Below are 15,156 nucleotides of genomic sequence, written 5' to 3' on the forward strand. Positions count from 1 at the left end.
GATCGAACATTTTCTCCTGGCGAAAGTTGATTTTAAAATGGCAACCAGGTGATTCGCGATTTTACGCGATACACCGACGAAAACGATTCGCGCGGTTCATAAAACTCCGCGGTTTGTCTCCTCCGACGGCGATAAAAACAAAGTATGCAACATCGTCAGATAACGACAATCGAAAGAGGCGTTAAAAATTATCTCACCAAGCGCGTCTCGAGTATGTTTCGAGCAATTTACGGACACGTCACGTTGCTACCGCTTAATACGTATTTCTCTCGAACACCGTATCGTAAACGCATCGTTTTTTACGACAGAACGTGCATCTGAGTCTCGCATACGCGCACTAATTTCTGCTACCTACCGTGCGAATGTCTTACATCATTCGTTAAACGAAATCGTTCGATCTACGTGAACGAATATGAACGTTTTGTCGCTGTCAATTTGCCCAGAAACGAACGATTGTCAGTATCCTTTTGAAAATTATTAATTATCAGTAATTAATCCAAGGGTTGATAATTATTTAGAAAAACATAACGATCTTTGTTTCGGTCTATCCAACTGGTATTCCTTAGCTACTTTTCCTATCTCGTCACTCGTCAAACGTATTAACACTGGAACTACCATACCAGTCAAATTGATAGGTTTTACAATTTTATTTTAAGATTCCTACTGTATGTTATATCTTTTTCCGCAATGATGTAATGACTTTCGCGACGATAACTAAAAGAACAATATAACGAATTTTATTTTGTTTTATATGTATTCAAAATAATTTTGTATCGAGGCTACTTGTACCAATACCAGTCAAATTGATAGGTTTTACAATTTTATTTTAAGATTCCTACTGTATGTTATATTTTTTTCCGCAATGATGTAATGACATTCGCAACGATAACTAAAAGAACAATATAACGAATTTTATTTTGTTTTATATGTATTCAAAATAATTTTGTATCGAGGCTACTTGTACCAATACCGATCAAAATGATTGGTACTTGTCAAAGTGTAAAACATTCGAAGATGGTATCCCATTGGGGGTAGCCATCCACATGCTATATTGCTATATCACTAAGCTATAATATTTTACCAAATGTCCTACTGGACAAATTGTAAAATGTAAATAAATAAATAATAAAAAAAAAAGTGTAAAAGGATCCTGCAATCTGTTTATCGAACCCCAATCAACCAGTTTCCTCGTTTTGTACAACTTCCCACACGTTTTCAAAATTTTTACTGCGTATCATTCGATACGATGATATCATTTATCAGGAAAATTCCGGATCGATCGCTAGATCGCTAGATGCTAGCACTAGAAATACCATTTTATACAAATACAATTTTATAAATGTGTCAACCCTCATTTAGGGATCACAGATGGATTAATAATACGAAAAAAGGTACTACATAACATGGAATTGCCTCTGTAAGAAAGTAATAAATCAACAAATATAAAAATATCCTATTATTACGTATTTCTTAAAGACCAGTCATTTTCACTGGTTTTTGGTAGAAATAGCTTCGTCTTAACTATCGGTAGTTCTAGCGTTAACTATTACACGCGAGTTATTAAAATTAAGGTGCGACAATAATTAATCGTACGATCGCTAGTGGTTTCTCAATTCACGAAGGATCTTAGCGAAAGGGAAGAAGAAGTTGACAGTTAGAAAGTGAAAAAGTTAAAAAAGGTTGAAAGAAGCAACGGAACCAAGAAAACAAAACTTCTCTGCAATGACTACGTACGTAATATCGAACCATCGACTCTACGATATTTTCCCAACGTGCAACTGTGTTCAGCTTCGAGAGCCACGGCTCTTCGACCAAGATAATAGAAATTCGTGGAATTGTCTCGAGGGCGGTGCGCTCGTGTGGCCAGAGAATCGAGCCGGTCGGGTAGCCGCCGCCGCTTTCCTCGTTCTAGTCTTTGCCAAAAGCGTTTCGGTCGTTCCGCGAACCAACACCGCCGTATGTCTGCGCCGAAATAGAAAAAACGACGAGAACCGTAGCTGACGCTGCGTCACGCGTGAAAACCTGCGCGCGCGTCAGCTCGCTGGAACGCGCACGCTAAAGGAAATTTCTTCGAGCATCCGCGCGCGCTTTCCTTCTCGCGTAAATACGTACTCGTGCCTCGTATAATAAGACACTGTACGCCTTGTCGCGATGGCAAGAAGAAGAGAAGAGCAGAGAAGAGGAGAGACGAGAGTCGACAGAGACAGAGACAGAGAGAGAGGAAGAAAAGGCAATGAAAAAAGAGTTTTTCTGTTGCGGGTCGTGTCGCGTATTTTTAGAGCGGCTGCGATATTGCTCGGAATTATGCAGCCGTGCGTCGTGAGCGTTTAATCGCCGGCAAGGATGCCGATCTTTGACCTTGTGAGCAGCCTCGCGTCTAAGCTAATCCCTCGTTCCGCGTAATCGAGGCTTTGCATCGGCGCGTGCTGAACCAACCGTGTAACGCGGACGATGCGAAATAGCGCGGGAAAATCCAACGTGATTAGCGGAATTGGGGTGGTTTATTGTAGCTGTGGGGTTGCCCCGTTGCGGTTTCACGCTTCGATGCCTGTGATTTTATTGAAGCGAATGACAGAGGGGAGAAACGTTGGCGTAATATTGCCAGGGGTTGTTGCTGGCGCGATATGTTCCAGTTTCTCGTGGATGAGTACGACGAAAAGAGAAATTAAAGATAGTACGTGCAGTAAGGTGTTACCGTTTCAAGAAAAAAGGAATTAAATCGATGCTTTCGTCTCGTTGTCCATCTTTCGTCAAAATCATATGGAAACGTTGGGAAAGTTACGTACGAAATCGAATTGCTAGCAAAAGTTGAGATTGTCGAATTGTTATTATCCGAGTGAATAGAACACCCACGTATTTGTGGAAAATTTAAATGTGCGAAAATTTACATAATATTCGAAGTAAACTATTTGTTCGGAAGTTTGAGTGGCCGTCCGTTTATGGCACGGACAGACCCGTTCCCTTCTTCAGGAAATTCCCAACTACATGTCCTTCCCGAGCTGTAAACCTAATAACTCCGAGGTCAGGTAAGAAACCCCGGGAAAGGACCAGCCAGAAGGGCACGATGGGCAGACGAAACTCAACGGCTGGTTGGAAGAACCAGCAACGTAGGAAGACAGTTTGTCATCAGACATCGTACCGTACGAGTGAAATACTTCATTCCCAACAAGATCCTATCACCGCCGTATTCATAACATCACACGTTACTTTTATACAGCAAGTGCAAATACAATGCTAGAACACTCGATCTATTAAACCTCCTCCACCTTGAGCTTTAAGTCATTCGAGGTACGCGATATCGACCGATCGGTTTGACCTGACCGGTTGCTCCTTAGTCGAGAATTCGCAACACTATTCGCTACGATATTCAGACAACAGACGAATGTCTATACTTAGGCGTCTGTTTCTTCCAAATTCACCATCCAATTATTAGATGTTTAGGAATTTTCATTAAGAATAAAACAAGCTCGGATGACATCACGATGATAAAGAAGATAAAACGATAAATAATTATTATTGTCGAGTAGCTAACTTCCCTTGACGAATTAAGTGCACGTTCGTAAAGAGGGAAAATACACGGGAAAACAAAATCGATCATTCAATGGTGTGATGGATGAATGGGTGGAACTTGACCTAGGGGAACGACAGAGGGTGGGCTGTTGCTGTACGCCCCTCTGTATTTGCCCCGTACAAGAAAGGCCGCGTAACGACGATAAAAGAAATTGTTACATTTTTATCCGCGAACTTCTAATACCATCTAACGTCAACATCTGTAAAACGATACAAAACGAACGATCTTCTCTCCTACGAGAACAATTTGCTCATTCGTATCGTAATTAATTCAAGCTGCAACAGGGATTCGACTGCACTGAACCGAGGCGTTCGACGTTTGGCGAGAATTCTTTGAAGTCGATGGAAGAATCTGAAGAAAACGCGATCTCGATACAGCACGATCGATTCCTCGCAAGTTCCCGCAACGATATTCTATTCTTCCGAGAAATTAACATCCGGTAAAAACGCATCCTTCTGAAATATACAACAGGTAGCAGGGTCGCGATCGCCACCGATTCGACGACGACTTTTCTGCGATGAATTTTTGCCGTATCCCGGTCAGTAATTCTTTTAAAGATCTCTGTCTTCTTTTCTCTCGAATAGAAAGAGTGCTGGCGGACTTGCAAACCAGTTCAGCCGGGAATCTTTCCGATGCTCTGTTCTCTTCGACACGGAAGTGAAAAACGCGGCGAAAGACGAAGAGAAGAAATCGTTCGTAGCATCGTTCAAGGTTAACCACGTGGATATAGGCGTAGCCATCGACCAATGGCGTAGCCGGGGGATCGATGTACCCACCGAACAACCGTTAAGCCTAATGAACGGCATTTACGCCGTGTACATTTTTTCTTCGACCAACTATTAACCACTGTTTCATCCGTTTCTACGTTTTCACATGATTTTCGTCGCGATCGCCGTCTGACTGTTACAAGTATCTAACTGTAATTCGAACCCGTAACACGTTGACTGCCGCCGTGGTCACCGATGGCCCACGCTGTTACATTTTTTGAGAACTATTCAAACGAAATAAATTTCGTGAAGCGAAAAGGTTTTGTTCATAAGTTTCAAGATCATTTCGATCGTCATTCGAGTCTCAGGAGTTGCACGATGTCCTAAAGTATTCTTATTTACACGTTTTATAGGTTATTAACGTTTCAATAATTTTACTTTGAATTAATTTGTTCGATGAAATTTAAAGTGAGAATATTAGTTTCGTTCCGTCACGTGTCATTTCAGTTTCACTTCGATCAATGATTAAGCATCGTAGATATTGTTCTATCGTTAAACTTATTGAGTGACCTATTTATGGAAACCTGTTTCTATTCGAATTTCTCAGATTTCTATCTTAGTCGGTAATATATCGTCCATAGTCTGTCAATAGCTTTACTACGAAAAATCACTCATTTTCGTACGTGTTGTGTCAAAAAAAAAAATTTTTTTTTTTTTGTAAAAAATAAATTATATCGTGTTGGCGTAACAGAAATTGCTGTGTTTCATTCCTTTTGAATTTCATCCTATTACACAAGCTTCTAATTAACGAGCTAAGGAAAACGTGAACCAGAAAACGTGATGAGCAGAATATAGTACGTATATAATTTCCTCTTACGTACTACTTTAGAGAATAAATCATTCGGTCATTGTCAATTGCAACAGATTGGAACCGACTGATAAGATTGTGAAAAGAAATTATTACTGATTCATTTGTGATACAACGTTACAGTGGCGAATAGATAAGTCGAACGTATGTAGACACCTAATAATCGTAAAACATAGGATTAAGATTGGCTGTTTGCATGATCGAAACGGTGGAACGTGTCAATGAACACGATTCGCGAAATAGCGGAACAACCTCTCAGAATGTCGATACGTACGCGTGTGGACGAGTGAATTTCTAATTGACTTTTTGCTACACGCAGCGTGTAACGTATACGCGTTAATCCGAAGATACTTTAAAAGATCGATTTAGGCTAAATTTGCATAAGTTAATATCCAACATTTGCGTCTAATAAGATTTACACTATCTAATCCGGTATTTATTATCATGTTTTTCCATCGATGTAGTCGCTACATTTTTTTTTCTTTTTTTTTGCATTTCATTAACGATAATAATTTGACGAGATAAAGAGACTAAGAGAAGCATCTTGAAATATTAATCTTGGCCAGTTACGTTTCGGAATTTGCTGTTTCTTTGTCGTCCAAGCACAGAGAACGCTTTAATTAAAATTTCTGTCCCGCTGTTTACGAACGTAGATACTCTTTAAACATATTACAACGTAGAATCTAAAAATCGTTTCATTAATCGTTCGTCCTCTTAAACGAAGTTTGCTCACAACTGCCGTGTCAATTTTACCATCGTTAGTAATTTAGCTCGTCGTTAAATCATCTAGTCCGAAACCTTTGACACGTAAACGCGTCAGGGATACGTCATTTGTTTATTACGCCACTACAAAGTTTCATTTTATTCGCGTAATAATCAAACGATTAGTTCGAAAGAACGAAAACACGAAAAAAATACAACAAAATACCCTCGTCAAGGTTCAATAATATTCTCCGCCGTCTAAATATATCCCACTTTGTATCCTCGTCGAACAACGACTAATAACATCACACCAAACACTCTCGTTACGATCCTCTAATTCCTTCGTCAAAAAGACTGGAAGGAAAATGTGAAAAAGAAAAAAAAAAGAAGATGAGAGAGTGGAAGAAAAATTCTCTAATTTCTTCGTCAAAAAGACTGGAAGGAAAATGTGAAAAAGAAAAAGGAAAAAAAAAAGATGAGTGGAAGAAAAATTCTCTAATTTCTTCCTCAAAAAGACTGGAAGGAAAATGTGAAAAAGAAAAAGGAAAAAAAAGATGAAAGAATGGAAGAAAAATTCTCAGCGCAAGATATTAATAACAAGGATAATTGATCTTTTAAAATGGTTTTCTCGCGTCGAAACCAGCAGAGCAGAAGCTTAAAGCTGCAAGGGTTAAGATCGACGAGCTGGAAACGAAGTGGGACACTTGGCGGCTTCCTTTTCTATGCAGTCTGAGTTTTCTTTCGCGCGTATACGCCTCAGACGGCGGAGATAGACACGAAAAGGGGTATGTATAACCTTGAGGACATAGTTACCTTCTCCGTTGGTGGTAAGGGAGCCGGGAAGAGGCAGGGGTGTGCTGTTTTTGCACCGACGTTGATCCCCTTCGCTGGGCGCGCGATCTGAAAATAAACGGCAACCCCTTTAGAAGCTTCCCTTGTGTCAGGATCGTTCTTACTTTCGCTCTTTTTCTCTCTTTCGTACTCTTTTTCTTTTTTTCTCTCTCTCTCTCTCTCCTTCTCAGCTGTCACTTCGTGGCAAACATTTGCCTTTTGAGACGAAAACTCACGTGTCGTTCATTTTGATGAATGAGACGAGCCGCGGGCTATAGCACGATGATATCGAAAGAATATAATCGATAATTGATATAGTGGATGACGTAAGTGCCAAACAAATTAGGCGACATTTTTTTAATGGGAAATGACGTAACTTGTACGTGGAAAATACCGTGAGAAAGTTATGCAACTGTATAACGCATGGAACAAGTTTGTGGAAAAAGGGCACGTGAGATAAAATGTCCGATGCTCTAGTTGGGAATTTTTTATATTTATAAAAATGTTTGAACTTTTAGTTATAATAGTCTGTCATGAAATTTTGTCCTTTTACATTTACCGAATCAATGGAAATTTTTATAATAATCTGGCTATTTGATTGGAGGTTGCCTGCACATATTTTTATCATAGAATTCTAAGCTTTCAAAAAATTCCTCAATTTATCTTAGTTTCTAAGCTTATCGCAAAATCGAGCTACGACAGGATCGTAATTGAAAAAAAAGAAAGCATAATGTACATGTAAATAAATTTCATTAATTCACTATATATATTTCGCCATCTATTTTTCATTCAAATTTGTAAAAATCACTCACGTTAAAAAACCTATAGCGCTCGACTATTCAATAAAATCAAGATTAACAGAAATACCTATATATATGTTTTGCTTCTACCGGAAATCTTCACTTCCTGTACTTAGATACGTCGTTTACCATTTCTACTGCTTAATCGTATTGACCATTCTGAAAATTGTCTAAATAAAAAGTCTTGGACGATCGAACGTATCACGCACGTATTTCATGTTGTACTCGTGTGCATTAAAATTATGTATTTTTATAAAACAATCGTTTAATTCGAAGAACTAAAGCTTCTAGACTTTATCGAACTCGTTATACGTTTCTGGCTATGTGTTAAAATAGAACTGATTTCATATTCTTTTTGTCTATCCGTACTTTTTGCTTTTGCTGTTTATCTAAGCTAATTTTCCTGTAACAAGTTTACGACTTAGAGAAAAAAAAACCCGGAAATAATTATCTCCGATTACGCTGTCACATAAATACGACAACATAGAACTAATTTTATGCTTTTTTCTTTATATTATTATTGGTCTGAGCTAATTTTTTTTTTACAGCATGATTTATTGCGATTTATGAAGAAAAAAGGGAAAGATATGTCATCAAACGTCATAGTCACGTTCAAACGTATTACGATGTACATACGTATGTTCTTACTTTTGATTAGCGTAACTTATCTGGATTTACGATTAATGCAAATTTCCGTTTGCGTCTGAATTACCAAAGCAAAGTCATGCATAGCGAGTGAGCGAGCAGCAAACTATCTGAATCGATCGAATGGTTGGATTTCCTTATTCTCATAGCGATGAAGATAAACATCTCATTGTCCGTTTTCATATTCCGTGCTATATAAATAAAAATAAGAAAATTATTTTCCAGTTCAGACTTTGCTCAGTTTCTGCCAGTGCCTGATAAAACAACTAACTTTATATTCCCGATAAAGTTGTTTCAACGGTATTTCTTGTTTTTTTTTTTTTTTTCATCTTATCTATCCTTCGGTTATAGATAACCATCTTATAGCATGGAAATATCAAAAGTCACATTATTATTTAAATTATCGAAAGATAGTAATAAAACGATACATCGAATTAATAAGTACGAAAGAATGCAGAAATTCGAACGTTACCTAATTTACGTCTTCGATGTCGTTTAAAAATCTGCCGATTTCTTTCCATTTGATAACAAGAATAGCCTACGCTTAGTCTCTAATAACCGCGCTTTAAAAGTAACTTTCCATTGCACGAAGAGAAGCGCGTGCAATTTTCAAACCACGTTTCGTCAAAGATCTCTCGCTCTCACAATTTGCAGACGAAAATACCGCGCTGAAGTGACATTTGCAAAATCGTACCATCGTCTCTTTCTTTTCCAAGGAACCGAGAATCAAAGAGAAGACACGATCGGAAATGCTGCGCACGATGCGACAATCCTAGCGGAACGAACGAGCACTGCCGCAATTTGCGGACCAAAATCTCGCGAAGAGGATCGCATCATTGGTGAAAGAAGAACAGTATCGCGGGAAGAAGGATACCGATTTCTAACTTCTTTGATTGCCACGGAAACGCTAAACGAATAGGCTTAATTGGAAATAAGTGACACGATGCAAAAGACCCAACGAAACAAGCTTCGAACACGATGGTACAGGCGGAGAGCGTTGCAACGGGAGCGATTCTAAACGCTGCTCTGTCCCATCTGGAACTAGTTACAACGGGTTAAACCAAGGGGATGAAACGTGTCCGCCTCGATATAGAAGCGCGCGTCCTATTTATAAGTTCGAATCTCGAACTGACCAGAAAACCAAACACCGCGACCGCTTCGAAGAATCGGTAATGGAGTGCTAACTAACATCTCGGCGAGATAGAAGCGAGTTTGGAATGCTCTGTCGCGGTTCGAAACGCGAATATTCCGATCGCGACGCTACGGATCCGCGTCTTATTTATGGACGGCGTGGAAGAAAGAGGAAAACGTTATGAACGTTCCTAGAAACGTATGATGCAAACTCGTGCATACGTGTACGTGTGTGTTTATCACGAGAACGTTACGACACGAAGTAGAACCGTGACCATCGAAATTGCCATGGGCGAATATTACAGCCGATGGGAAATGCAAAATACAATGATTAATGGTATCGATGGGTTTTCTCGTTCGTCCTTTCCAATCGCCTCGCTTGAAAGAATATCTCTGTTCTTTTTTTTTTTCTTTTTCTTTTCAAATACCTTCTTTTCTTTTCTCGTGTCGCGTTGAGAATAAAAGATGAACGACGAAGTTGTCAATGTCGATGAATTACGATTAGATCGTGGTATGTTACGCGTATTTCTACTACGATAAATTTCGTTAATTAGACAAATTACACGGCAGCAGAGATATGTTTTTCATTGTTTGAAATACATTGCGATAGATTGCGATTAGCTCGTAGTGTCGATGTTATATTTCTAATACGATAAATTCTGTTCGTTATCTAAGTTAAGTGGTAGAAGCATGTCGAGTATTTATTTTTATTAGCCAGAAATTTTAACGAGACCGAGGAATTTCTATATTTTATCATTCGGTTTCAGTCTTGAAAGAATCGTCGCGCTAATCATTTTTCCTATTCTTTCCTTCTAAACATTGTGTTTTGTTGAAAACAATGTTTACTAGTTTCCGATAGTTCCCTCGCGATCAAGAATCTACTTTTACGCGTTTTCTAGTATACAACGTTTTACAATCGTAGAAGATAAACATGCACTTGATGGACCATCAATGACCCAAGAAAGATAACTGCATCTATCGCAAACGATAACTGCACACACCACTTGCTTAGAGTTTTATACTGTTTATAAAAGTTAACGTACACAACATTACGCTTGCGATGTAATTATTTTGCATATGACGCATTTTCCAGTAACGTTCGACGATTATCAAACGACGATCTATTAATGATAAAAAGAATTAATATTATACATGTGATACAGAAATCGTCTACGATTTTCTAAATCGTCGATTTATAGATCGCGGCCAAGAGGGTTGCGAAACCTCTTTATTGCGGAATTATTCTCATTTGCTCGGTTATTTTTAGTTGCAATTTCTATAGAAATTGTCGTAACGAAGTTTTCAGCGCTTATTTATTTCAGTATGGCAACATCGTAAAATTCTACTACAGTTTTGCAACGCTGATTATTTTATTAACAGAAGTAAGTGATTAGCCTTTAACCCTTTTGATAAGAAGAGCGTGCATATACGCCTTTAAACGTCGAGTGAACATTTATAGAGAAAAAAAAAAAAAAAAAAGAAAAGAAAAGATAGATACACATACATTGACTCAGGAAAATGTTTGAACGTTCACTGTGAAAATCTTTTACGAATATACAATATTATGCATACTATACGAAACATGTTGCAATTTCATTTTTATTCCAATGTACAATTCGAAACAAATCCGAAGAAATGTTGTAGAAGACGCATAATATATGCACGTACGAAGGTTTTCCATGGTAAGCGTATAAATATCTTCATCATTCCCCGTAACACAAAAACACTTCCATTTATGCAGTTACATACTGAATTATACAAATTACTTCAATGTATTTTTCCTTACATTTTCCTCGCTTGATATGTTGTCCAAAACTACTTTCGATCTCGAGAATACGATAGCGAAAGGGTTGAAGATTACGCTGTTGATCTCTCAAGATCAAATACCTTTCAGTCTGTAAGGAGAATCATACGTTTATAAGTACAATTATGAATAGTAAGAGCACATCTCGTCTAATGGTTTTATAAAAAGGCATAATGGAATGAAATTAAAAATACCGAAGAAGAATACGTCTAATTTGACGTAATTAATCATTTATTCGATATTAATGGATTTATTGTTACTAACTAAAACTTTTCGTATATTCGAAATGGTTCGAAGGAAAAACGTTGACTCGCTGAAAACGTTCGTTTCCTTAGGAAGCTTAAAAAACAGTATTGCAGTGATATCGTTAGAAGCCAACGCATAATACGGAAAACGTGAACCTAATCTTGAAGCAAAATCGCGATACCAGTGGCAATTGTATGAAAATCGCGATAATAGACGAGAAAAGACGGTACGTTGCGAAAACGCGTTTCACGATGCACGCACCGTGACAGGATATGCGTTGCAAGGTACTACCAGGTACTAGCCAAGGCATGATTAATGACTCGAGTAATTTGCAGGAATCCAACGCGATCGAGAACATCGGAGGATACCGGAACGCGTGACGTCCAGAGCCCAGAGCACAGAAACGATCAGAGACGACGAATTTGTGGCTTGGTGAATCACGATTCTCGTGGAAATTCTACTGTCTGTTCATCGACCACAAACAAGCCGACGATATCGTCTAAAATCATAATCCGTCGCGGTCAGATCATTTATCGTCAACGTAACAGCGAGTTTCTCACTTAACATTCGAAACGGCCAACTGGTAATTCACTTGTAAGAATGCTATCTTCAATCTCGACTCGAGACCCAAGAGTGTCTACGTGTGCGACACGTACCCACGGCTGGATTATCTGTCCGCGTTAAAAATTCTACTCCTAACTTCGTTCGACTCTTGTTCGTCCACTTCATTGATTATTAATTATGTACTTTGGAATTTCGATTCCAGAAGCAACTCCATACGGTATATCGGGGACTGTTTTATTTCATCCGTAGTTCGTATTTTACATCGCTGAAGATTTACAGTGTGAGCCATAAATAACAGAATATTCATCGTTTCCTTGCAAAATGCGTTACTTCGTACAGATTGAACGATATTAAAGTGTAATACCAAATCCAATATTATATATAATAGACTATAAAATATTACACAAACGCAATAATATATTAAATGTAAATTCAACGCAATACTACATAGTTGTACTTTTATCAACACAACTGCAGAAACAGAGTCTGTGCGGCGATTTGTTTCATCGTCATTTAGATATATTTGTCGTCGATGTTGCTTTACGTATTATGTACACCCTGTACATTTTTGCATCATTGATAATACCCACAAATGCACACGTTATCCTGATAATATTTATTATAATTCTATTATTATTAGGTCGCTATAAAAGTTTCTTTCGTTTATAGGGAAATAATGAATGCACATTTTACGTTTTATATTATTTCATCGAATATGATCATCAAAATAAAAATCACAACGTTCGACGGATTAGGTTCCATGTTTGTAAAAGACGTATCTGTAAAAGATAGACACTTTCTGGACAACCTAATATTTTACTTACATTGCGGATGTATTATATACCTTATGGTGTCTCGTGATATAAAATGCTAAATTACCAAATAGAAACGCCAAGAATGCAGTAAATTTGTTAGAATTTTCTAACTTTTTTCTAAATATGTGACCTACGTATGTGCAATGTATGTATCCTAATACGAGTATTCCGATACTTATAGCCAGTAGCGTATAGTGATACCATGCACAAATCGATGTCACGAACGGGACCACACGCGTAGATTTCCACGACAAGACCGGATACTTTCTTCGTATCATAGTCAAGGCGTTGTTTTCAACATCATTAAAGGCGTTGCTTTAAAGATCGTTACAGGCGTTATTAAGAGCACGATGTAACGCCACATAATTTTATACGTGGCGAAATGAGCCGGATCACGCGACTCGAAGCTTTTTTGTCGTCGATGAAAAAATCCAGCAGTGGGCACGAGTATTTTACTCTGCATAGTTACAATGGTTTATCTACCATTTCGATACGTACGAGACAGCCGAAGTAGCATTATTTATTAATATTGTTTAAACGTTTTACTAATTCGTCCAACCAAAAATATTTAATCGTTGCTTCGTAACAGCTTGCACGATACAACTTGACTTGAAAATTTGAACAATTAGAGAAACTCTTGCTGCAGGATACACTACGTGTTACGCGAAAGATTTTCTGTAGCGTGTGACGCGATACGACTATCACGAACAAGTTGCTAAATTTCGAAACAAATACACGTTACGAGACGTTCGAACCTGCCAGATATTAAATTCATCGGAAACTGCGCTTGTACGTTTCTTAATTTCATTACTCAAGCACACGAGTGATATTCAATTCTTCGGAAATGTATGACTTAGCTCATTGACTATCCGCAAAATTAAAAAACACAGACGAGCTTCGTATTGCACGCAAAATTATCGGAACAACAATTATCGCAACTATTCACGCTGTACATACTATTTTCTCGTGAAGCGTACGTTTGAAATAAAGAAATACCAACTTTTACGTACATTTCAAGACTGTTTTTTCCATCGCTGTAATCGTATCATCGATACGATCGTGGTTATCACGGTGCTAACGAAATAATGAAATACGTTAAAGTTTCGTGTGCCAGGCACGATATGTTGGCGACAAAATTTCCTGCGATAAGCAAATTTCAAATTCAAATAAATAAATGTGAATCGTTGTATCTGGAGAAACAACAAAACGCTACACAGGACAATGCAACTTCTATAAGAACGAAACAGGAAAGGGCTGCAAGTTTTCTCACATCGTGGCAAGACATTTTTTCCAGCAGATTTCTGATTCAGGTGTTTGCAAGATCGTCGAAGGACTAATCGTTTTAGGTACAGACCCGTGTTCAGACGGGATTCATTGACTAAAAGAGAGGATGACGTCAGAGGACAACAAGTCGGACAAGAGGGCGGTCGCATTCTTCTGGAATTCCAGCGGCTCGTTCCTACGGGAGAAGCATTTCCTGCCGCTAACAGAGCTAGGAGGCAGTAACAGTAGCAAAAGGAGAAACGTAGCCGAGAGATTCAACATCCGTCAAGTATTTTTAGGAGGGATTTCATGGAAATATCCTCGGTCCCAATATGCGTCACGTAGCTCGGTTCGGCCTCATAGTTTCGCTCGTTCGCTGTTCGTTCCAGGCGAATTTATTTCGCCAAAGTTGAAGAACGAGAAAGAGGAATAATTGTTCGTTATTCGATATTATAGTTCACCAAATGGAAAGAAATTTATATCGACGATAGCTTGTTAGAAATTTGATGTAAATGCGAGGCGAGCGAGAACTTGCGATTAGTATTAATATCTTAGAATAAACAAAATAAATAAGACGGTAACGGCAGGATGAATGCTTGGTGTATGGTAAGATATTGTAGTAACTTCTTTCTTGTAGCTTCAGATGTTATTTTTGGCTCTTGTCAAAGGTAGAATTTCGCGTAGAAACGTAGAATTTTAGTAGAAATGAAAAATCGCTGTTTATACGTTTATACATAGAACGTGGAATAAACTTACAGTCGAAACAGGTTCGATAGAATTTTGATATTTTTCTGAAAAGCTTCTATTTCTTGAAGTATTATTTTATCTTTTATTTCCATTTATTTTTCTCCCATTTTCATCGCCCCATCCTCATTTTAAATCCGTTTTTTTTTCGGTTATTTTCGATCCAAGTGTATCCTTCGCATCCTATCGCTGAAAAAAACGTTTCAAGTTTGAAGATAAAGCAGAAGAATCCTTATCGATAGTGCGATCTCGCATTCCAACGTTACGTATAAAAAGTCTCCCGAAACATCAAAAGTCTTTCCATTTGGTGAAACCAGAGTGAGTCACGTCATTGTCAAAATTCGAATCTGAAGCTCGCTGCTGAAATTTTCCACGGCACAATGTTTTCAAATCTGCCTGTACACTCTCATCCATCGGCCAGCTACGTGTCGATGATGTTTGGTCACGTATCAGTGACATAATTGC

At 38.2% G+C, this 15,156-nt stretch overlaps 1 protein-coding gene across 1 annotated transcript in view; it reads right to left on the reverse strand.

Moving 5' to 3' along the window:
- LOC117234629 overlaps window positions 1–15,156 on the reverse strand; it is a 104,407-nt gene that overhangs the window by 51,418 nt on the left and 37,833 nt on the right. Inside the window, exon 3 of the mRNA XM_033496026.1 lies at window positions 6,662–6,748. Within this exon, the coding sequence (XP_033351917.1) occupies window positions 6,662–6,748 (87 nt within the window). The remainder of the gene's footprint in view (window positions 1–6,661; window positions 6,749–15,156) is intronic.

The sequence above is a fragment of the Bombus vosnesenskii genome, unplaced genomic scaffold (genome assembly GCF_011952255.1).
Source record: "Bombus vosnesenskii isolate JDL3184/JDL3185 unplaced genomic scaffold, Bvos_JDL3184-5_v1.1 scf7180000013263, whole genome shotgun sequence".
NCBI classification, from domain to species: domain Eukaryota; kingdom Metazoa; phylum Arthropoda; class Insecta; order Hymenoptera; family Apidae; genus Bombus; species Bombus vosnesenskii.